General features: G+C 34.6%; 1 protein-coding gene across 2 annotated transcripts; it reads left to right on the top strand.

Moving 5' to 3' along the window:
- Nucleotides 1-7,215: 7,215 nt before the first annotated feature.
- LOC113510272 (ionotropic receptor 40a) lies at nt 7,216-26,471 on the top strand. Of its 2 annotated transcripts, XM_052895278.1 has the most exons (16): nt 7,216-7,412; nt 8,381-8,627; nt 11,288-11,381; nt 11,846-11,941; nt 12,464-12,600; nt 14,718-14,877; nt 15,477-15,583; nt 16,441-16,534; nt 17,405-17,563; nt 20,286-20,439; nt 22,295-22,527; nt 23,587-23,746; nt 24,132-24,228; nt 24,501-24,651; nt 24,897-24,990; nt 25,373-26,471. In XM_052895278.1, the coding sequence occupies exons 2-16, from the start codon at nt 8,422-8,424 to the stop codon at nt 25,567-25,569; spliced, it is 2,139 nt and encodes a 712-aa protein (XP_052751238.1). In that variant the 5' UTR covers nt 7,216-7,412; nt 8,381-8,421; the 3' UTR covers nt 25,570-26,471. The 2 variants fall into 2 exon arrangements, with proteins under 2 accessions (XP_052751238.1, XP_052751242.1); XM_052895282.1 differs by lacking the exon at nt 7,216-7,412 and having other exon boundaries at nt 8,200-8,627.
- The last annotated feature ends 35 nt before the right edge of the window (nt 26,472-26,506 follow it).

Raw genomic sequence — 26,506 nt, 5'->3', positions numbered from 1 at the left:
TATAACAAATCTCTGTTTGAGAGCGCCGCCTGGCGGTAGTCGGCGATTATTCGGCTAAAGCCTGCTAATTTGTTAGGTAATAACAGTTATAACTGTTTCATGAGGGGTGAAATGATTCACTCGTTCATTTGTACAACTCTCTTTGTAATTGACAGACAACTGGATTAGAGAGACAATTTGATTACATTTAATTACTTGTTATTTTTAACTGATTCCGGAAAAAGTAGGGAGTTTTCAAGTACACTTTATTTTTGAGGAGACTTCGAAAAGAGGTTGTTCTCAAATATCATTATCATAATTTCATCCATTATCCGTCCACTGCTGGACATAAGCCTCCCCCATAGACTGCCATAAAGAACGGCCCTGAGACACCTGCATCCACTGACTCCCTGCAATGCATTTCAGGTCGTCACTCCATCTTTTGAGGGGGTCATGCTACACTGCGTTTACAAATATATGCCAGTATTTTTGTGTGTTACGTCACTATCATCGACAGTTCTGAACCGATTTTGATGATTCTTTTTGCAGTTGTTAATGTTTAATCCGTATTAAAACATAAATAATTTTCTTAAACAAATATAAAAAGAAAATTAAAGTTCTCTATTCACCTGTATGTACAAATTTTTGTTACACAATATGTTTGTTTATTTTAAATCGATTTCGACAATTCTTTTAACTACTGTAAAGTATTAATACAGTAAAGATGGCGTATGGTCCTAGCATAGAATAGGCCATCTCTTTATTCCACGTGGATGTCGTAAGAGGCGACTAAGGAAACTTAATATTAAGGAATGGGCAACAGCGTCCTTTTTAAAACATCATCAAAAGCCAAATTGCGGTTGCCAAGCCGCCTGCTAAACTTGCCCACTACTGACAAAATCCTCCATAATCTAATCTACCACTTTTTTTCGATAGGTGAAAATGTTATGGTAACCCCTGCGCTAACGTGATACGCTGGCGGAGTACCAGTGAAGGGTGACAGATGAGAATGAAAACAGGTCAGTTAGCCCATCAGGAATTAACCATAATAGTTTCCAGGGAGAACGGCGAGGAGGTCGACCTGGTTAGGTATATTGCTAGCAATAGGATTCTCAGTCTCCATTACTAACAATCCCTTTCCCCTCTCTAATCTACCATTAGGAACGACCCCGTTCCTTATGACAGTCTGTGGGGGAGGCTTATATTCAACAGTGGACAGGTAACGGCTGATATAATGATGATGAATAGAGTAATGATGACGACGACAAGTTTTTAGACCCGTCGTCGTTTGCTTGGGTACCTCTGTCCCATTCATGTTTCAGTCATAAAGCATTTGTGTTTACATATCTGTTTTTCGATTTGAAGAGTGGGATATGGCAGTGAATTTATAGGGTACAGAGGAATAACTCCTGAGTATTCAGGAATAGTAACGTATGAGGAGTATTATGGGCGAAACAGTATACTCTGTTATGTACTGCTCATGTCTATAGGCGACGGTTAGCACTTTTTATTAGATAGGCCGTCAGCTTGTTTGCCATTCTAAGTTAGCATAAAAAAGACCCTCCTGGTGAAAGGGTTAGGTGGAAACCTCAGGGCGGACCTCTTTGCCCCGGCTTCAAATCCGAGAGCGACTACCTCCTGGTCATTTTAAGCTCTACAGTAATGAAACTAGGCAATCTAAACCTCTTAACACCAGAGGGCGCTCGCCTTAATCTCTATATCTCTCTTAATATATAGTTTATAATGTTAATAAACCGCATTGTCCAAGAGCAACCATCTTTACTAGCAGTAAAAGTTAACAGCGAATGCCGCGTTACAAACTAGTTATTGTTATAATTTAATCCTTTATTATATACATCTGGCTATATTATCTATAATGAAATAAACACTTAAAATCTGGAGAGCAGACTACTTAAAACTCTTATATTAAATAAGTAATTAATTGGAGTTAATCCATTTGAATTCGTTAGCACTCGTAATTAATTTGAGTACAGTTTCAACTCAATCAAAGCGAAATAACTGGAATTCTAGAATATATTTTGTTATGATTTCCAAATGATAATTTTACAATTTTGCATTGTTTAACTAAAACAATTGGATGGCTAAATCAATTGTTAAGTTTTAATATAACTTACATTTATTATTTCAGCCGTTTACTGTCCATTGCTCGACATAAACCTTCTCCATAAGGGGAGATTTGCCAGTAGTTGCCACGCTTGGCAGGTGGGTAGGCAACCGCATTTAGGCCTTTGAGGATGTTTTAAGAGGGACGCTGCTGCCCATTATTCGCCCTCTTAGTCGCCTCTTACGACACCTACGGGAAATGAAAGGATGGCCTATTCTAGACCGGGTCACACACAGCGAGTAAAATTCACATTAGTAACAAAAAACTTCTAAACCCTTGACAGAGGGAGACTTTGTACAAAACTCGATTGCTTGGCTACCTTTGTCCCATTCGTGTTTTAACCGTGAAGCAGTTGTGTTTGCATGGCTGTGTTTCGGTTTAAAGGGTGGGATATGACGTGAATTTACTGGGTACAGAGGAATAACACCTGAGTCCTCAAGAATGGCAACGCATGGGGGGTATCATGGGCGAAACAGTATACTCTATTGTTCGTGGTACTGCTCATGTCTATAGGCGACGGTTACCATTTTCCATCAGATGGGCCGTCAGCTTGTTTGCCATTCTAAGTTGTATAAAAAAAAAACACTATAAGTCAATTAAATATTATATAATTAACTAGCATTACAATTGTCCAACTAAATATAATAATGACTATGTATTAATGTGTTTAAAATGTAAATTAAAAATATAAGCCACTAAAAATTACTATTAAGTACTAAGACAAAAATCTGCATGCCTTTAGATAAAGCGAAATCTGTAGCACTATTTCTGTTTAAGACCATTGAATGTGAATGTGAAAAAGACTCTATTTTCCGCGCTTAGCCTCTCATTTGGGCCATTGTGCGTATGAGTCGTGGCCAGTACAGCCAACCTAGCTCCACCCGGAAGCGCAGAAGCTTCCTGGGTTCTTCACAGGCCTCACGGAGCGACCTCACCGTTCCGAGGATTTCTAAACGTTGATAGGCCACAGCCTCACATTCCAGGATTACGTGAGCAGCCGTTTCTTCGGCGTCGAAACAGCCTCGATATAGAGGGCTGTCTGTGGCTCCTATTGTGTATAAATGTTTGTTTATATTGTCTATCATTATTTTGAGGTTTTTTTTCTATCTAGATGTAATAAACGTTTTGATAGTCGTATTTAAGAGCATTAACACAGACCACATTTCAGACAAATAAATCGAATCGATTGAAATACCACATTCGATAGTAGTCCGGGTCGGTCTGTTTGTTCCCTCTAAAGAACATGCCCTTTATTAACCACATGTTAACGGTAGGTATACCCCAATAGAGGCATGATGTAGGTTACAATTGTTAATAATTCAGCATTTCAACCGCTGACAGGACTCAAGCAATCGACACGATATGCCATAAATAAGGACGGGATTACATAGAATAAAACCGAGCTGTTTTTATTATTGTATTATACAATAACTACATATTTTTACTGCTTTACACGCGCGCATTTAGTATACTATGTGCTAAATTGCGATATATACCTATATATATATATATATATATATATATATATATATATATATATATATATATATATATATATATATATATATATATATATATATATATATATATATATATATATATATATATATATATATATATATATATATATATATATATATATATGTGTGTGTGTGTGTGTGTGTGTGTGTGTGTGTGTGTGTGTGTGTGTGTGTGTGTGTGTGTGTGTGTGTGTGTGTGTGTGTGTGTGTGTGTGTGCGTGTGTGTGTGTGTGTGTGTGTGTGTGTAAGTCCCCTTAGTCGCCTTTTACGATACCCATGGGAAAGGAAGGGGCCCATTCTATGGCGGGACGACACGGCGGAAATATAAACTATATGAAGACCAAATTGAGATTTTTTTTTAATTATTTACTCATATCTACGTCAAAATCCTTAGAACATGATAATAATATCTTCTAATTTCTGGTTGTGGGCAGTTAAAATACAAACATTTAAATTGTGAAAAACAAATACAAAATTTGTATATTTGACGAACCTATTTGAATGAAATTTAATACACAGAAACACGAATCCACGATTGTAAAACGTTTTATTTCTATTTAATATAACTAAGTCAAAGCCACCAGTTACAGTTAGTAATCTAGATGCGCAATGACGGCTGGCTCGCCCGTCATACTCGTTGACGGGTGCTGTTTGTAGGGACTGGTCTGCACATGTTTATTTATTTATTTAATATTTAATAATACATATACAGTACCTATAAAACTGTAAAGTTATACATAAACGAATTGAAAAGAGTAACTGTTAAGTTACCTGCGGGATAGTTCCCGCAAAATTCCGTAGAATTAGTATTCTAGCAGATAATGACATTCTGAACCCACAAGTAGAATCATAAAAAACTGACCTTTTATATAATAGCTTATTATAAATAGATTATTTCTATTCTATAACATTGACTAGTATAATATTAGAAGCTTTCACATTTTATTTAAACATCAACATCTTCAAAAATAGATTTAGTCCCTGGAGTAAGGAGTAATCAATGGGTCACGAAAACATTACCCTTCTTCGCCATAACATAGGCTAAAGTGTTTATGTATACGTCCCATATCTCGCAAGGTGGGAAGGCAACATGGTAAAGCTTTTAAACCATCGGTCATGTAGGCCCTTCCGATGAAAAGTGGCCACTTACTTCGTCAAATGCCAATCCGTACCGACCCGGCAGTTGGGTGATTTAGACCCTTGCATATCGGCATAGAGTAAGTATATTATTAAACAGATGGTCAATTTAATAAAATAAAGAATTGTGTGCCTAATACATTTATTCGAAATAGTTTTCATATTTTAATAATATACATATATAATATTTATTTTAATTTGGCCGTGTGGTCCCGTCATAGAATAGGCCACCCCTTCCATTCCCGTTGGTGTCTTAAAAATCGACTAAGGAACGGCGAGAGATGGGCAACAGCGTCCCTCTTAAAACATCTCTAAAGCTTAACTGCAGTTGCCAATCCGCCTGCCACGCGTGGCAACTACTGGCATAACCCCCAAGGGAGAGGCTTATGTTCAACAGTGGACGGTTTAGGGCTGATATGAGGATGATAATATAATGATAAATATTACGTTATTATACACATCTGTCTCCTATTAGGATAAGCATTAACAATGGAACACGAAATGCACCGATTTCTTTAATAATTTTCAACCAATGTTGTCAATTTGGTTGTATTTTTTTTTAAACTTTATTATCTTATAACTCCATCAGTTACAAACCGATTTGGAAAGACCTTTTTTTTTGTAAAAAAAAAGAGTTACTTGCAGATTTGTGTCGTAGAAATCTTATCAACATCAGTTCTGTAATTTAGTTTTTAAATCAAAGTAAATTTTTTTCTACAAGGAAAACTTTTTTCTGCAACCCAATCTTGAATTTATCAGTTAATGTATTGTCAAATATCTTATTGTAAGTAAACGTTTAATTTAAAAATACCTATTACACTATACTTTTACCTTACTTTTTAAGATGCCTACGTTACTCTCGTTTTTTTACCGTAAAGCACTTGTGCAAGCAGAGATGTATTGAAGGCTAAGATTACTGAATCTTCGAAAATAGCAACGCAAAAAGAGTACTGCTGACATCACAGTATATTTTCTGGCATCCATGGTTCTATTAGGGTCTGTAGACTACGGTTATTACTCTCCATCAAGCCGCCAATCAATATATCTGGCTTTCGGGGTTTAAAAAAAAATGTTATTTAATTATGCCTTTTTTATGAAAGAACAAAAGGAGCATTATTATTTTTTATACACCAGTTAAAATTAAGTTGGATTCTACGAAAATTTATACTTTTCATCTAAAGCTATACTTTTTAAAATAAAAATTTTTCATTATACGGTCGTGATCTTTTAAGAAGATGAACTTAAAAATTTACTGCTTACCTATTACAAAGGAAAGTTTTTTTTTAATGGGTGAATATGGAATGGCAACTCCTCCGGCGCTATCGGTATATGCTCGCGGGGCACCAGTGAGGATGACAGGTGAGAATAAAAGCAGATGGAGACTTTGTACAAAAGTCGATTGCTTGGGTACCTCTGTCCCATTCGTGTTTCAACCGTGAAGCAGTTGTGTTTGCATGGCTGTGTTTCGGTTAGAAAGGTGAAATATAGCAGTGAATTTACAGGGTACAGAGGAATAACAACTGAGTCCTCAGGAATGCCAACGCATGGGGGGTATCATGGGCGAAACAATATACACTGTTATGTCCATGGAAGGGCCATGTCTATAGGCGACGGTTACCACTTTCTATCAGGTGGGCCGTCAGTTTGTTTGCCATTCTAAGTTGTATAAAAAAAAGATGAATTAGCCCACCGTGACCAATTCAACAAGAATTAACCACATGGTTTCAAGAGGAAACAACGTGGGGATCGACCTAATAGAGTATATTACTAGCAGTGGGGCTATCAGGCCCCATTACTAATAATCTCTATCAAGGAAAGGTATTTTTTTCATGGGTAATAATGGAATAGTCACTTCACCTGCGATTGGTATACACCGGTAGGGCACCAGTGAATGATGAGGATGAATCAGGTCAGTTAGCCCATTGTGACGAGTTCAACAAGAATTGTTCACGATGGTTTCCAGGGAGAACCACGTGGAGGTCGACCTAATAGGGCATATTGCTAGCAATGGGGCTGTCAAACTCCATTGCTAACAATCCCTTTCCACCCAAGGAAAGGTATTAGCCTAATATATATTTTTGAGTTTATTTATTAACAATATGATATATTTTATAATTCTGTCACCAAAATAAAATAAAACTAGGACAAAATTGAATGTTAAATATTTGATAAACATAACAATATTGAATTATTAATAGTTGATTATTTAATTTAATAATAAAATAAACGTAATTAGTTGACTAACTTGTCTAATATAGTAAATATGAGTACATATTTTTAACTCATTTGAAAAAGTAGTATGTTTAACCTACTTAAGTAAGATATGTCGCATCTACACAGCCTAATCTTTGTACCAAATATAACATACTAGCGACATATTATAATATAAACAGAAATATAAATCAGAATAATATTTCGGTTGTTACTTACACTTCACCTATCAAAGTTGGTGGTACCCTGCTAAGTTATTCACAAAATTTCTAAGTGCTCAGATGTTGAAACTTATTTTATTGAAAATAACGACTCAAGAAACTGGAAACTAACTACATACGAGTCTTGTGGAAGTTACATTAAATATATTCAATAATATGACTTAATATTTTAATGTAAATTACTTATTGAAGGCTGCGTACATTTTAATGGTCGAATAAGTAAGTATTAAAAAAGGAAAGTAAAATAACATCACTATTTAATTTTGCAAGCTTTTGACAGCTTTTTTCAGATATATATCATCTTTATATTTGTTTTATAATTGTACTAGATCATATGCGTTTAGATGAACCATTTAGTAGCAATAACTTATCCAAAAATAGTCAGCCAACTGTCGGCTGAGATTATACTTTAATCTGTTTAAAAGTCTTTTATCAGACTGTACGAAAATTTAATATTGATAATATAATAAATACAAGTAAAGGATTTGTGTCATAAAAGTCACCAATTTCAGAATTAATATAATATTAATATAATATTCACCAAAGAGACTTTGTACAAAAGTCGATTGCTTGGGTACCTCTGTCCCATTCGTGTTTCTACCGTGAAGCAGTTGTGATTGCATGGCTGTGTTTCGGTTTGAAGGGTGGAATATGGCGTGAATTTACAGGATAAGAGGAATAACACCTGAGTCCTCAGGAATGGCAACGCATGGGGGGTATCATGGGCGAAACAGTATACTCTGTTATGTCCATGGTACCACTAATGTCTATAGACGACGGTTACCACTTTCCATCAGGAGGACCGTCAGCTTGTTTACCATTCTAAGTTGCATAAAAAAAAATGCTGACCAACTTAAATAAGGTCCCAGATTCGATTTCCGATTGAGATAATAAAGAAAACATGTTTCTAAATTGTTTTGGGTGATCTTTGTAGTGCCACGAGTTCTTAGTCGTATTGTCATATCATACAGGCTATCTCAGTTTAAAATAAAATGGGGGTAAAGAGGTTTCTTCAGGGTCGGCAACGCACGCGTAATACCTCTGGTATTGCAGGTATTCATAGGCTACGGTAACCACTTACCATCAGGTGGGCCGTATGCTTGTTTGCCACCTCAGTGGTATAAAAAAAAATAATAAATAAAAATAAAAAAAGACCCGTAAAACATTTCTCTTTTCTTTTTCTACAGTTACTATTTATTCCCGTGATATTTTATTAAAATACAACAAAATGGTTATCAATTCATACAAAACGATATATATTTTCTCTTTAATGGCGTACATTTGTGCGGCTTACGGGTTTTTTGACATCGATGAAATTACATCAACAACTATGCGGAGACTTCCAAGGGACTTCTCGTTGGCGGTGAAGGATATAGCAGAGGGCTTGCCAGCGAAGACTGTGACCATAGTGAGAGGGGAGTCAACTAATATCAGGTAATATTTATTTTCTTTACTAACTACTCCCCGCAGTTTTGCCAATGTGCTTCCTTATCTTTACTGATCCTTACTAATATAAAGTGACATTAAGTATGTTTGTTTATAGCAGTTAAACAGCTTAACCAGGGGGAAAGGGATTGTTAGAAAGGGGAATAGGAACCCTATTACTAGTACCTTAGCAGTTCGACCTCCTCGGGATACCCCTGTTGTGATTGATTCATTAGCGAATCATGATGGGCACCTAAACTGGTGCTCCACTTAACGAGGCGGGGTCAGATTCCATTATCATTTATTAAAAAAAAACGGCTTAACTAATTGCTATTAAATTTGGTAACATATACTTACTATAAAGCATATATTATATTTCCAAACTGTTTTGAGCAAGAGATCTCTTTTCCTAAAGAACTAATATCTCAAATCAGCCAAATTAAAAATACTTCTCTAGTTTTTTCAGATACAAAATGGTTGAATATAACTTGACATAGTTTTTTCTCAACAGAATTTAATAAAATAAATAACCATAAATTTTTAGTAAATATCAAGTATTTTTATTGTATCAGCCGTTAACTAAACATACCCTCCCCAAAAAAGGAGATTTTGCTAGTAGTTGCCACGCTTAGCAAGCGAGTTGACAACTGAAGTTTGGTTTTGGGTGATGTTTTAAGAAGGACGCTCCTGCTCAAATCCCCACCATAAGCTATTATCACCATAAAATATCAAGTGTAATTAATAATTATTAATACACTTCACGTAAACTTTCTTGATAAGTATCAAGAAAGTTTATATATATAAAATACAGTATCTTGAAAGTTTCAAGTAAGAACTTGTGTTTCCTAATAGGGATCGATCCTTAGATCTCGTCGACCCCCAAAATCAGTTTTCATTTATGTCGATCCGTAGAAATCCGACTTTGAATCCAAAAGAGCGATCTGGGAAAACCAGGTATAAAGGTTGAGGAAATACTATATTAAATAAACTATTTTTACATCGATTAAAATTACATGTACTAACTGGTCAGTGCATGAAAGATTCTTTATTATTTATTGTACACAAAACCTACTATTAATCACAATTCATTATAAACAATGTACAAAGGCGAGCTTATCTCTAATAAGAGATTTCTTCCAGCAAAACCTTTTCATGTAAATTGTGTTATTTTAAAAATAAAAATAGGCAGTCATACGATCTGCATATATTGTATAAATACATAAGATATGTATACACAAAGAATAATACAAACTGCACATTATAAATTACATAAAATACATAAACCCTATAAACATACACATATACTTACACATACATACATATACATATATATACACATTCGTCCTGACTTCGCACGGATAAATAAATTTTTCTTAAATAAAATATAAAGTATGGATATAAATAAAGCGGAAAAGTTGAACGCTATAATCTCTGGTAATTTCCAATCGATTTTGAAATATTCTTTCTGGTAGTACTGGTACAAAATATTTACCTTAACATCAATACAATCTTCTCTCTTTTTTTTTTTTGTAAAGTAATGCACTCGGGATACGTAGCAATTTTAGCTTACTCAAAATAAACCCTTGATGGAGTTTTGAATTTATTTACTCTACCTGTGACGGCGACGTCAATCGCCCGGCTAAATTATATATCTTCCCATGGGAATGAGGCAATTTGACGTAGTAAAAAGTTTCTGTATATTGACCCAGATACCAAGATATGATCGCAACAAATTTCAAAAAAGTCCATCCAGATGTTTTCTGCGTGAAGAAAACGTAGTTGCAGCAATATATCCTAACTTTTACCCGCAACTTCGTCCGCATGACCGGGATATGTTCACTGACTGAGATAAAAAATATATCAATATAAAAAATTTCATAACGATTGTTAAACCATTAAGGCACTGTAAAGTAACAAACAAACTCACTTTTACATTTATAATATTAGTAAGAATTAATGATACGGTCGGGCTTCTTTTTTTTTGTTTATCTATTCACAAAATATGTTAATATTACATGAATTCGCCAAACTCATGATAATTTCTTGGCGAAAAAAATACTCTTTAAAACATGCTAATTATTACAGTGGTTTAAAATTAAATACCAATATACACCAATATGTCCAGCAGTGGACGGATAATAGCTGAAATGATAATGGTGATACATAAATATATACGTACCAATTGTCATGGTTTATCCGTTATGGCGCCAGGAAATAAAAAACAAACAAACTTACATATTTATAATACCTATTAGTCAAGAAAATAAAATAAAGAAAAATCTATTTTGTACAAACATACGCCAGCACTCACACAGGAGTTAAAAATAAGTAAAACAAAAAAATAATAATATTGGCATGCATGACAAAGTGCGTGCGTGCGTGCGTGCGTGCGTGCGTGCATGCATGCGTGTATACATGCATACCTGAAGAGACAGCACTTCATAATTTTCTTTTCATTATAATAGACTGACTGACCAGACTTCATTCTCATACTGCCAGTGTACGAGTATACCGATAACACAATCGTGGATACCATTCTATTTTCTCATGAAAACCACAAGTGTCCATTTTTTACTATTTAAGTTATAAATGTAAAAAACAACATATTCAATTTTTTTTTTCTTTCTTGTTTCTATAAAGTAATTATATGCTACATTTTTCTGTTACAGGTCTCAAGATATATTCGAATTATTATGTCTTTTAAACAAGCATCATATCCAAGTAATCAATTTAAATATCACATCGAAAGAATACAAAGATAAGGTTCATTTTTTATACTCCTCTTAAAATATAGTAGTAACCTGGATGACCGCACATTGCTCGGTATTTTTTTGGCTTAGTGTTGCTTAACAACGCCATCTAATGTCAAATGGTTTTAGTGTTGCTGTGTCGGTAAAGCAGTTAGTTGCGAGTCGATAAAGAGTTATTGATTTGACTTTTATTTTTGTACCGAAACATCGCCAATAGGATAATTTTTTTTCGTGTTTTTTTTTAGAAAATATACTTAATATATTTATTTTATACTTTATTTTATACTTTATTTTATACTTTATTGTATACACAATAAAAGTTACATAATAGCTAACAAGAAAAAAGGATAACAGACTCGTAAGTTTTTGTTCTTGTAACAGATGAGGTAAATTGATAAAAATAAATAGCTAGTTACTGCATTTAATATTATAATTATATAAGAGTACTTTATCTTACTATTATTTTATTTTTTCCAGTATTACGAATTCTTAAAAAAAGCGCTGGATATATCGGAAGAACGCACAAGTTTAATATTATGTGAACCTTATGAATGCGAAAACATTCTTATTGAGGTGATTGATTATGAATTTGATTTACTATCAAACTCTGGTTTACTTGTCTATATGTAACAATTATCGCCGTGTGGTTCCGGGATAGAACGGGCCACCCTTTTGCCTTCCCGTGTATGTCGTAAGAGACGACTAAGGAAGCTTAATTGTCAAGAAATGGCCAGTAGCGTCTCTCTTAAAATATCACCACAAACTTAACTGCGGTTGCCAACCTGCCTGCCAAAACTAATAGTAAAACCCTCCATAAGGGAGAAGGCCTATATTTAGCAGTGGACAATTAACGGCTGATATTATTATTTAACAATTACCATCAACTTCAATATTTAATGTGATAAATGCAAAAGTTTGTAATGATGAATAGATGTTGGACGTTTGTTAGTCTTTCACGCAAAAACTACTGAACGAATTTGAATCAAATTTGTTACATAGGTAGGTTATATACTCTATCTTATCAGATAGAATACTTTATATACCGATTTGCACGGGTGAAACCTCTGGATACAGCTAGTATAATATAATATTTAGTTGACAGAAAACAACCTGATTCATCGCACAATCCTGTACATCTTTTATTGGCCAAGTGGATCTATCAGTGACAGATTCCTGTACACTATCAGGGAAGCAATGAGGGTTGCTGTCATCACAAATCCCAGAGAAAGTGTGTAAGTATTAAGTAAAAAATTCAAAAGGCCATCCGGATGAGTACCTCTGTCCTACCCATGTTTCTGCTATAAAGTAATTGTGCTTCAGTTTGAATGATAGTAATTTCATTTTTTTATAACGTGTTATTACGTGTCATGTCCCCGTGTTCACACAAGATGGTAAAGTGTAGCAAATGCGATACAGTTTTTAAGTGCAATTACAACCGGAATACAAAATTTTTTAATTGCAAACAATAATAATTATTAGATATCTAAAAAGGTAATAAACATATTTGTATCATGTATCTCGTATCTATGTCGGAACCCTATTTATCTTACACAATCGGTTTTTTAATACATCTGGCCATTTAATAAACTGGGTAATTAATAATTCTTGCTCAGCATATGAAGGCTTCACCGTGTGGTTCCGGCATGGAATAAACCACTCCTTCCTTTCCCGTGGGAGTCGTAAGGTGCGACTAATAATACGAGAATTTTTTTTATACAACTTAGAATGGCAAACAAGCTGACGGCACACCTGATGGAAAGTGGTAACCGTCGCCTATAGACATGAGCAGTACCATGGACATAACAGAGTATACTGTTTCGGCCATGATACCCCCATGCATTGCCATTCGTGAGGACTCAGGTGTTATTCCTCTGTACCCAGTAAATTCACGCCATATCCCACCCTTCAAACCGAAACACAGCCATGCAAACACAATTGCTTCACGGTTGAAACACGAATAGGACAGAGGCAAGCAATCGACTTTTGTACAAAGTCTCCCTCTGGTACTGGAACTGCTGCCTATCTGTCAACTGTTAGTACTACTAGTACTAATAGTCGACAGATAGGTAATAGCATCCCTCTTAAAATATCTCCAAGACCTAACTGCGGTTGCCAACTCGCCTGCCAAACATGGTAACTATTGGCAAAACTTTCATAAGGGGGAGGCCTGTTGTTCAGCAATGGGCAGTTAACGCCTAAAATGAAATATAAAAATAAAAATGAAATATAAAAGTTTCAATGAGAAAATGACGCTATATAAAGTTGAAACACTACTAAAACAGCTGTCTAAGTTAAGTAGTGAATAAAAAAGCCAAACGTTTCCCAGAGTACAAGCAACAGCAGCTGATTGATTGGCCCAACCAGCCGCCTACGGGTATTTCTAAAAATTACATTTCTCCCGAACGGAGCCCAATAAAGCTGCACAGAGAATACAAAGGTCCGAACTATCACGTACTTTGTAATTCGATTGGCCCGAACGCCGATTGAGACTTGGCCAAAACATATTTTATGACTGCCAAGGAAAATATACAATTTATTGGCTACGAAATGATAAGCCTTTTGTATTTCGTGTGTTTCACACGCATAACTTCTTCTTTGATACCGTTAATTATTTTATTACATATAAACTATATTTTGAGCTAAAATAAACAAGGGTTGCCATCGATGAAATTAATTTTATTTGATTGTTTAGTAGTTTTCTGAAATCTATTTCAAAATCTGCAATGTTATTATAACCTTTCACGATTATTTTTTTTCTATTAAAACTATTATTTAAAAGAAAAAATCCTTCATTAAATTTTAATGTGTGATAATAGACGGTCACGTGATATTTGAGTTTAAATGCCATATTTAATACAATTACGCTGGTAGATAATAAAAAATAAAGTACGCTTATGTGGTAGTCTTGTAAACGACAGCCAAAAATCCCGAATTTATTTTAGAAAAATTAAATGATATCGATTTATTTTTAATGAATAAAATTGTATAATTATTGTTTACCTGTAAACTATCCAACATCTTCATATTTAATTCTTACAACTGTCAAATACCCAATTATATTAATACATTACCTTTAGTTTTTTTTTTTTTTATGCAAGTTAAAATGGCAAAAAAGCTGATGGCTCACCTTATAGAAAGTGGTAACCGTTGCCTATAGACATGAGCAATACCATGAACATAACAGAGTATACTGTTTTATGCAAACATAACTGTTTTATGGTAGAAACACATATGGGACAGAGTTTCCCAACAAAAAACTTGTACAAAGTCTCCCTTTGGTATACCAATTTTTTTTTAATGTAAACTTAACGCTCTAGACTTTAGGATTAAATTCAAATATCTGTCACAGTTTTCGAGTATACTACAACCAAGCGACACCGGATCATCTTCATCACTTTTCCTTGGTGAACTGGTGGTCGGGCAGCCTATACAAATCGCCTGTACTTCCTCCAGCTGATAAAGTCTATAAAAATTTTAAAGGAAGAGTATTCCGTGTTCCCGTACTGCATGTAAGTGTTACCATATTAAAAAATAAACCCATACATATTACACGTAGCGCCATCTAGACCCAAACTGAGTAAACCTTGTAATGTTGGTACTATACTACTGATTAACTTTTAAACTATCACGTTATATAGTTTATGGTTTATAAAAGACGGAAATTAACGCGACCAATTTAAGTGAGCTGTTATAATTTGCTTTTAATTATATTTTCATGTGATTATAATAAAGTAATTCTAATAATATTTAAATCTCAACCTTTGTACTCGTACTACCAATGTTTTACAAATAAAAACTAACTTGAATTGTGACAAAATTAGTTATTTTATTCTAAAAATTAAATTACTGAATCAATTTTGATTAAATTTCTATGGAACCAATCTATAAGCATAAACCTCTTAAACGAAAAAAATAATTTTCCAAATCAGATCACAATTGATGGAGTTATGAGATAACAAACAAAAAATAAATACAACAGAATCGATTACCTCCTTCTTTTTGAAATCGATTTGAAAACATAATCGTAAAGAAATTCAAACGAATTCCGATCTTCCGTATGGAAGTCAGTTAAAAATGTGCAATTTATTAAAATGTATTCGCTCCTCAGGCACCACCGTGGCATTTTGTTAAATACAACAACGATTCTACAGTCAATGTTACGGGAGGGAGGGATGACAAATTGCTGGCACTGCTCGCTAAAAAACTAAATTTCAGGTAAACATTGCTATAACATAGAAGCTTAAATCTCATACTCATATTAATTTATCTTCTTAAAGTGCCATCTCCTATCGGAGGTTGGTGATCATCATGGCGATCTTAACCTTGCCCTAAAAAGGAGATTCCTTTTTAGTCATGATATTAACTCATAAGGTTGCATATTGTAAAAATCTTTTAGTGTTTTTTTTTTATACAACTTAGAATGCAAATAAGCTGACGTCCCACCTGATGGAAAGTGGTAACCATCGCCTATAGACATGAGCAGTTTTATTCAAATTAATAATTGGTTAATCATAAAATAAAATTGTATAATGATTGGTAAAGAAATTTCAGAAGGTTTTATGAACACACATTTTGCATCCCAAGATGGTAATCTTTGAAAAGCAGAGGCGGTATAAGATGAGTCTCTTTCAAACTCTGAGACCGGGAACTGTGGACTCGTCCACAGTCTCATAGTCTAAAAAGCTTCGCGGTTAATTCATTAGATTTTTTTTAAATACAGGCAAAATACATTTTGCGTGAGGCCCTTAGGTGACGACAAAAGACGTCTTTTTGTATTATCAAAAAGTCTCACGCGAATGTGTGTCTATAGTACAGTATAGTATTTAGTATAGTATTTCTGCATATTCTAAAAGTTGACTGGCAGAGAATATCTACAGCATTAAGTCTACCTCTTGTACCACAGTTTTATTGGTCAATAAATTTTAAATAAATAAATGTATTTTGTTTACAAGAAATTTTGCTCCTGCTTCACCACTATTGAAATGTATCATTGTTGATTTAGAATCGCAATTTGTTATAATTACTCTAATATATCAAGCTAATATTAATTCTTTCATCCATACTCTTAACAGATACAAATATTACGATCCTCCTGACAGGAGTCAAGGTTCCAGTATATCCGGTAACGGAACATTTAGAGGCACGCTTGGACTCATTTGGAAACGTGTAAGTTATTTAACTATTGTTTTTAATGTATTTGTATTTCAATTCATTACTACGTAACATTCATTTTGCATAACTTAATAATTTGTTATATATATGTATAATGGTCTTACAGAAATTTTATCAAAATCGGTTTGGCCCATAGCTTGAAGACTTCAAATGTTCCATGGAACCAATCTATAAGTATATCCTTTCAAATATAAAAAGAATTTTTCAAATCGGTTTACTACTGACGCAGTTATGAAGTAACAACCTTAAAAAAAAATAGAACTTCCTTGTTTTCTAAGTCGCTTGAAAAGATGTTGTGTTGACTGACCCATATATCAATGCATAACCGAAACCGCTAAATCTAGAAACTTGAAATTTTGCAAATAAGTAATGAACAATAAGAAACTAAGTTTGAAAATTCAACCCCTAAAGGGGTAAAACGGGGGTTTAAAGTTTCTATGAAATTATCTCAGTTTACAAGTTAGATAATCTCTACTCATAAGATAGTTAAGAGCGAAAGCAACCGTGGGCAAAGACTAGTTTTAAATAAAGCATTTTCTACGATAAACTAAAATTGTTTATTTATATTTAGTGACCGAAAGTGTAGTCCTTTGGAAATAACAAAATCCTAATGTACTGCTAAAAGAGTCATTACGTTGAAATCTAAACTTATGTAGATAATTCATACTACATACACAAAACTCTGTTATGTCTATGATATTGTTCATGTCTATAGGCGACGGTTACCACTTACCACCAAGAGGACCGTCTGCTAAGTTAACAAAAAAAAACTTTACTGCATATTTACGCTCAACAGTCGACTACTGTTAGCCACAATGAATTTTTAATGTTAAAATCTAGAAAAACTTACTACATTTTTAACAGAAAGCAGATTTTTTCGTGGGCGACGTGACAATGACCTGGGAGCGGCTGCAAGCGGTGGAATTCTCATTTTTGACGTTAGCCGACTCAGGTGCATTCTTAACGCATGCTCCAGCCAAACTAAGTGAAACACTGGCCATCATCAGACCGTTTCAGTGGGAGGTAAATTAAAAAAATACTATTTCTACGTAACTGAAAGTGTATTATCGATGATTTTCGTGATGAAGCGCTAGGCGTTCCGAGTTCGATTCTCGATCAGACAAAAGAAAAGAACTTTTTAATTTTAAAAAGTTCTCATGCTTTATTTCGTAAGCTTTGGTTATAATGTTCTTGTTGTACCCTTAGATGTATGCTTGATTCTTAAAATACAATCTGTCCCATTCGTGTTTCAACCGTATAGAAGTTGTGTTTGCATAGCTGTGTTTCGGTTTGAAGGGTGGGATATGGCGTGAATTTACTGGGTACGGAGGAATAACACCTGAGTCCTCAGGAATGGCAACGCATGCGGGATATCATGGGCGAAACAGTATACTCTGTTATGTCCATGGTACTGCTCATGTCTATAGGCGACGGTTACCACTTTCCATCAGGTGGGCCGTCAGCTTGTTTGCCATTATAAGTAGTATTAAAAAAATACAAGGTATTCTTACTTGAAGACCAAACCACTGATGTGCTTATGTGGCACTTATAATTATTATTATTAATAATTTATTTATTTTTCCTATTAATATAATAAATACGAAAATTTGTGATGATGGATAAATGGATATATGGATTGGTATTTGTTACTCCTTAACGCATAAACTATTAAACGGATTTAAATGACATTTGGTATACAGGTAGGTTATATACTAACTTAGCACATATCCTGTATGCTAAGTTAGGATACCTAATCGACAACTTAAGAAAATGTTGTGTACACCTGTAATTGGTATAAATGCAAGATGCAGGCCTTGTGTATCAATTAAAATTAATGTCTGTATTTACACTGTTGATGTACCTTTTAAAAATAAATAAATAAATACATTATGTACTAATTCACGCGGGAGGAACCAAAAGATACAGCTAATGTAAAATATTTTACAAAAATGTTTCTTTTATTTCTAAATTCGACCAAAGTAGTCAGATAATTTTATTTTTAAAATAATTACAATAAATATTACCATTGGAGGGTCTATATTGTTCCTTATGGCAGTCAATGGAGGAGAGCTATGGACAAATAATGACTGACATGATGATGATGATAATAACCATTACACATAGTTTTGACGCAATAGTAAATATTTTTTTTTATACAACTTAGAATGGCAAACAAGCTGACGGCCCACCTGATGGAAAGTGTTAACCGTCGCCTATAGACATGAGCAGTACCATTGACATAACAGAATATACTGTTTCGCCCATTATACCTCCCATGTGTTGCCATTCCTGAGGACTCAGGTGTTATTCCTCTGTACCCAATAAATTCACGCCATATCCCACCCTTCAAACCGAAACACAGCCATGCAAACACAACTGCTTTACAGTTGAAACACGAATGGGACAGAGGTACCCAAGCAATCGACATATTTATTCACTTATTACATTTATTTATTCTATCAAATAAGGGAACTTGATAGTTTTCCAATTCGCTTCTTAGGAATCACAATATATGAAACAAAATAAAACATATACAAATAAGTACATATATAAAGCAGCCTCCATCCCAAGGGATCACACGAACCTGACGCCTCCTCAATTTTATCAGGTTCATCCGACTCCAGGGGGATTATGGTGCATGTACCTATTTGTTCTTTTTGGGCCTCCGCGCCGTAATAAGTATAACGGAACGTTTATAGGTCAATTTATTTTCTGTATAGGCTTTGAATTTCGTATCATTACACATACTGCTCACAATTTATAAAGGACGATGGCGTTTATAGAATTAGATGCGTAACCAAAACTGTGCAATCTGAATTATGGGTGTTAGCTAATTATATGTGAAATTATAAAAAGTTCTAATACCTTTCTAACCCTATTATACAGAGCGCAAAGGGATTGTTAGCAATGGAATTTGACAGCCCCATTGCTAGCAATATGCCCTATTAGATCGACCTCCCCGTTGTTCCCCTGGAAACTATCGTGAACAATTCTTGTTGAATTTGTCACGATGGGCTAACTGACCTGCTTCATCCTCACCTATCATCCTTCACTGGTGCCCCGCCGGTGTATACCGATAGCGCGGGTGGGGTTACCATTCCATTATCATCCATTAAAAAAAAACACTATTATACACACCTCTATATATTTGAACTATCCACTGCTGAAGATAAGCCCTCCCTCTTGGGGAATTTGCCAGTAGTTGCTACGCTTGACAGGCAGATTGGCAACCGCTATTAGGCTTTGGAGATGTTTCAAGAGGGACACTGCTGCCCATCCCATATAATATATATAATTTATATTTAACTATTTTTTCTAATATCCTACTGAAACCATAAATATAAAAGTTTGTAAAGATGTTTGGACATTTGTAACTCGTCACGCTTAAATGGCTGAATAGAGTTGAATGATATTTGTTACATAGATAGGTTTTAACGTAACGCATAGGATACTTTATATACTAATTCACAAAGATAATGCCGCAAAAAAACAGCTAGCTATAAATGAGAAAGTGAATTACCGGTAAAGACAAGAATAAAAAATAGCCTATGTCCTTTCCATATAGTATGTATATATCATAGTGTTTGATTAAGCGATTAAAGCGCCAAGAAATAACAAACAAACTCACTTTTACGTGTTTAAAAAATACCATTCAAAAATGCCTAAATGTATGATTACTTAAATAAATATTATTTCTATTTTTTTGCTGAGAAATTCCTTCCAGCCAACCTTCGATATACTTCAGGTATGGCCATTAGTCTGCGCCACTGTTCTGGTGACTGGACCAGCGCTGTGGGTGGTGATCGCAGCACCCTCGTTGTGGCAGAGACGGCGCCAGAACCAATGGGGACTCTTAAATAACTGCTGCTGGTTCACGACGACTCTCTTCTTGAGACAATGTAAGACTTTTTAATGTAATTTTTACTTACGTGTAATTATATCGAGATAACTCGACTAGTTTCATGACCAATTCGGGACCCTTAATCGTGAGCAGCTGTGACGCGTCACGAGCCTGACTGCGCGCCTCGGCCCGCTGAACGCAAGCTGTAGGCTTTCACGGCACCATCACAAATACTTGAACTATAGTTTTAAGTTAAACTAGTAATTATTACATTTAAATATGTGTGCTTACAAAACCGTAAAACATTCTCAAGAGTACAGTATGGAGTTCTTCAAACTGGGTATATTAAGGTTTCTTCAGGGTCGGCGCGGTCAACGCGCGCGTGACACCCCTAGTGTTGCAGGCGTCCATACGCTACAGTGACCGTTTACCATCAGACGGGCTGTATGCCTATTTGTCATCTTTGCAGTGTTTCAACTGTGAAGTAGTTGTGTTTGCATGGCTGTGTTTCGGTTTGAAGGGTGGGATATGGCATGAATTTACTGGGTACAGAGGAATAACACCTGACTCCTCAGGAATGGCAACGCATGGGTGGTATCATGGGTGAAACAGTATGCTCTGTTATGTGCACGTTACTGCTCATGTGTATAGGCGACGGTTACCACTTTCCATCAGGTGGGCCGTCAGCCTGTTTGCCATTCTAAGTTGTATAAAAAAAAATTATAAAACTATTAATATACAACTAAATAAATACATTGATTTGAGTCTTACAAAATTAAAGACAATATCATCGTACGAGTATAATAGATATGTTTCCTTTATTCATATAATTCACATAAGATCGTGTTTCACAAAAAAAAATATATTGTAACAAAACCAGTTACTTTGATTTAAAAATTAGACGATTTAGTCGATATAAAAAAAAACTAATCTGTAAGTTCAGATAAAAAAATAATTTTCCAAATCGGTTTACAACCGACTAAATTATGAGGTAACAAACATTTAAAAAAAAAACAACTGAATTGGGAACATTTTACGCTACAAAGTAGTTTTACGATGTATAGAATTTCAGTTGTATTACTCAGGTCATTACAATTTTCAATTTAAATAAACCTCGTTTAATATTATATTATACTTCTAAAATTTCATGTTATATTTATTAACTAGTGGCCCGTCCCGGTATGGCACGGGTGGACATTTTTACATTATAAAAAGTGGCCATTAAGGCTGCACACGCGACGGAAGCTTAAAAATGGAGTAACTTCTCCCGTTTTACCAACATTTCCCTTTACTGTTCTGCTTCTATTGATCGTAGCGTGATGAAAAGTATACTATAACCTGCCTAGGAGTATGAAGAATAATTGTACCAAGTTTCGTTAAAATCCGTCAAGTAGTTTTTGTTTCTATAACGAACATACAGACAGACAGACAAAAATTTTACTGATTGCATTTTTGGGGTCAGTATCGATCACTAATCACCCCCTGATAGTTATTTTGGAAATATATTTCATGTACAGAATTGACCTATTGATTGATATTTTTTATTTTATTTATTTGCGTGACCTTCTGATACAGGTGATAACACTTACTAGAAGCTCACAGAAACTATCTTAGTATTGTATCAATTTTGTTACGAAATAAATATTTTTTCATTTTTCATATTGACCAGATTTATTATAAGTATAGATAACAGACATGAAAAATGCTAAAAGAAATTTAAATAAAAAATACAAATTATAATAAAATACGTAATGGTCCTCATACACTGCTACTTAAGAAGATTACAATATTTTTCTAAAAATATAATTGTTGATACTTACTTATACTTGTTCACTTAATGATAGAACTGGATTACTCGCTCTTTTTTCAATACTGCATCTGCAAATTAATTTGTTCAATTAAAATGGTTACAGCATCCAGCAAGGAACCTTCAAAAACCCATAAGGCTAGATTAGTATCAGTTTTGGTATCTCTCGGAGCGACTTACGTCATTGGAGACATGTATTCGGCAAACCTGACAAGTCTTCTGGCGCGGCCAGCCCGAGAACAACCAATAGGAACTCTGCAAGCTTTAGAAGAGGCTATGAGGAACCGTGATTATGAACTTGTAGTGGAAAGGCATAGTTCTTCGTTAACCATTTTGGAGGTAAATTATAATTATATTTGGTCTCTCTTCTTAATTATCTTATGAGCAATTTAAAAAAGCGAAAGTGATTGATTTAAAGCAAAGGTAAGTCAATCATTTGTCTAGGTATTATTGAAAATCTTTATAAAAAAAATTAAGTATTGAAAAATTACAGCCCAATTTAGAAAGTAGTTAACTAGGCCACAGGCTTAGTGGGTTGCGGACTGAATTAGTCCATAAATCTTAAAAAAATATATATTTTTCATTTTTTTTTTTTTATCATTTATTCCAATAATTCACTATGGTTGCTGATCATAAGTCTCCTCCATAAAGCGTTAAAAATGATGTTAGATTTGCATCTGGTCTTTTCGCTCCTTTCATTGAAGAATCACCCTGCACTTTCTTTATTAGGTAGGCCTACATTGAAAGATCGCCTTGCACTTTGTTTATTAGATAGGCCTACATTTGTTACCTTCGGTCCATTTATTAAAGGATCAACCTGCACTTTCTTTATTAGGTAGGCCTACATTGAAAGAACACCCTGCACTTTATTTATTAGATAGGCCTACATTAATTACCTTCGGTCCATTCATTGAAGGATCAACATGCACTTTCTTTATTAGGTAGGCCTACATTGAAAGAACACCCTGCACTTTATTTATTAAATAGGCCTACATTTGTTATCTTCGGTCCATTCATTGAAGGATCAACCTGTACTTTCTTTATTAAGTATGCTAATATTAAAAGATCACCCTGCACTTTGTTTATTAGATAGACCTATATTTGGCACCTTCGCTCCGTTCAATGAAGAATCACCCTACACTTTATTTATGAGATAGGTCTACAATTGACATATTCGCTCCATTTATTGAAATATCACCCTGCACTTTCTTTATTAGATGGACTATATTTGTCACCTTCGGTCCATTCATTAAAGGATCATCCTGCACTTTCTTTATTAGATAGGCCTACATTTGTTTGTACTAAACCGTTACTCGAAAACTATTCAGTTCCTTCGGTTCATTCTTCAAGTTATGTATGTGACTAGTTCGATTAAAAATTACACTTCATGTTTAATAGAATGGGACAGGTGTATACGGCCGTCTCGCTAAACTGATGCGACGACAACGTATACAGCGTGTCCGCAGCGTCGAAGTAGGAGTACGGATGGTGCTCGCTCGCAAACACGTTGCCATCTTGGGAGGACGGGAGACCCTGTATTATGATACTGAGAGATTTGGTGTGTAAAATATTATGACAAATATTATAAATGACTATATGCAGTCATCAAATTAAATCATTACTTCAACCATAAATTATATAGTTGAGTCATAGCTTGACTATAGATTTTTTATTTCTAAATCTAAATAGTTGGCTTTGGACATCAAAAGATACATATCTTGTTTACTTTTATGTCTAATACTCTATTCTTAGTAATTTTACTGAAATCTTTTAGTATTTTTTGTAGTGATTTACTGTAGCCTAACTACCAATAGTTTTTTATACCTATAGTTTTTTTTTTTTTATATATTTTTTTATTTCTTTTTGTTTTTTGTTTTTAATGTGCACAGCAAAATTTACTTATTTATATTTTTTTCTATAATTTAATTAAATTTGTATTCCAGGCTCCCATAACTTTCACCTAAGTGAAAAGCTATATACTCGTTACTCTGCCATTGCGTTACAAATTGGCTGCCCTTTTCTTGAAACCTTCAATAATGTGTAAGTAGACAGTTTATTCACTGACATATCACACCCTTCAAAATGAAACACAGCCATGCCAACATAACTGCTTTACGCTTGAAACACGAATCGGACAAAGATATCCAAGTAAATAACTTTTGTATAAAGTCTCTGTGGAATTACTTTAGGATGCTTAAAGTTTGATCATTGTTATTCAAAATCGCAAAAAGCAGTCACATTTTATTAATTTGTTTTTTAAACTTCTAGAAATAAAGTGTCTTATAATAAATGTTTACTTCTATGTCTCTCAGAGTGATGACTCTATTTGAAGCTGGCATACTTGCTAAAATGACTACGGATGAATACAAAAACCTGCCAGAAAGATCGAGAAGATCTGAACCGGTGACAGAGAGTGACAAAGAAAGCAGTGACCTCACGGGAGAATCTATAGCTACGTCTCAGGTAGATATATTTTAAATTAAATAAGGACCTCTTAATAACCTCTTAATATCCCAATCATTCATTTAAAAAAAAATAACTGGTTTTTCCAGGATTGATATCTTTTTTTTTTTCTGGAACACAATCATAAGTTATTATAATTTGTGTTAATGTATTTTATGTATAATACTTAACGTTACAAAATAAAAATAAAACATAAATGTAAAGCAAAAAACACAAAAACTTACAATTTCATTTCATCACACCAGATGCAAGGGGAATCCACAAAGGGTTTAGAACCAGTGTCTTTGAGAATGTTACGCGGAGCATTCTGTCTGCTGGGCATCGGATATCTTGTAGCAGGTAAACTTTTCTATTTTGACCGACCTCATATTTGCGTGGAATGGAAATATAAAGAAAGAAGAAAGAAAGAATTATCTCATAACATATTATTTTTCATAAAAGATAAAATATGAGAAGCAACACTAACGTCACTGTATATTCTGCGACGGCTTTACTGTTCTTTTTTTAAAGGGTAATAATGAAATGGTAATCCCACCTACTACACGATGATTTCATTGAGGAGGTCGACCTAAAAGGATTTATTGCTAGCAACGGAACTTGTGATCCGCGTTACTAACAATCCCTTCCCTCCCAGAGACTCGAAGTAAAAAGCACAGTTGAAGAGTTCACCGAAAATGGACAGGGATTGCACATGCTAAAAACCGCCCTATTAATATTTCAGCTTTGGCCCTTGGGATCGAGATACAAGTGCATAGAAGAACCAAGAACCGCATCACTGTGTCTGTACGCACTGAAACGAGAAAAGTGCCGAGATGTCTTCTATTAGGCAAAATGAAGAAGTACCTTAGAGATGGATTGGCAAGGATCACCAGATTGGTCTATAATTATATCGATAGGGCTTTAGGGCCGGGGATATAGATACAAATAATAATAAATAGTTAAGAAACGATTACAGAAGAAGACTTTGTACAAAAGTCGATTGCTTGGGTACCTCTGTCCCATTCGTGTTACAACCGTGAAGCAGTTGTGTTTGCATGGCTGTGTTTCGGTTTGAAGGGTGGGATATGGCGTGAATTTACTGATTACAGAGGAATAACACCTGAGTCCTCAGGAATGGCAACGCATGGTACTGTGTACATATACATGGTACTGCTCATGTCTATAGGCGATGGTTACCACTTTCCATCAGGTGGGCCGTCAGCTTGTTTGCCATTCTAAGTTGTACAAAAAAAAATCTTTTTACTGAACTGAATTAGGTGTTATCTTGTTGAAGTGTTGTCACTGGTTATTTAATTAGAAGTCTTTAAGTGTTGACAGTCGCACGCATACTGATGGTAGCGGAATTAAACAAAACAATTCTAAATAATCTTCATGTAGTCCCGGCATAGAATAGGCCACCCCTTCCTTTTCCTTGGGTTTCGTAAGAGGCGACTAAGGAAGGGCGAGGGATGGGCAGCAGCTGCCCTCTTAAAACATCTCGAAAGCCTAACTGCAGTTGCCAATCCGTCTGCTTACCGTGGCAACTACTGGCAAAACCCCCCAGGGGAAAAGCTTATGTTCAACTGTGAACAGTTAAAGGCTGGTATGATGACGATGATGATGATGAATTCTAATTAAATAACCAATGACAGTATTCTTTTCGAATACGGTTTCATAGATATTCATTCCTTCATATACGTGTATAGAGGTTTTTTAGCTATTAAAAAAAAAACAAAATTTATGGACATAATCCTTTTGCACTTAATTGTTAATATTAGTCACAATACTGTATACCTTTACTTACTGCGTATAGTAATAAACAGTAAACCTTTTATAAAAAAATATTTTATTGTCTATTATGCAAACTTTTTTTTTA

Source organism: Galleria mellonella, unplaced genomic scaffold (genome assembly GCF_026898425.1).
Source record: "Galleria mellonella isolate WM207_F2 unplaced genomic scaffold, CSIRO_AGI_GalMel_v1 utg117, whole genome shotgun sequence".
NCBI lineage: Eukaryota > Metazoa > Arthropoda > Insecta > Lepidoptera > Pyralidae > Galleria > Galleria mellonella.
Note: the sequence above shows the minus strand (reverse complement) of the source record. Positions and strands in the feature narration are given on the sequence as shown.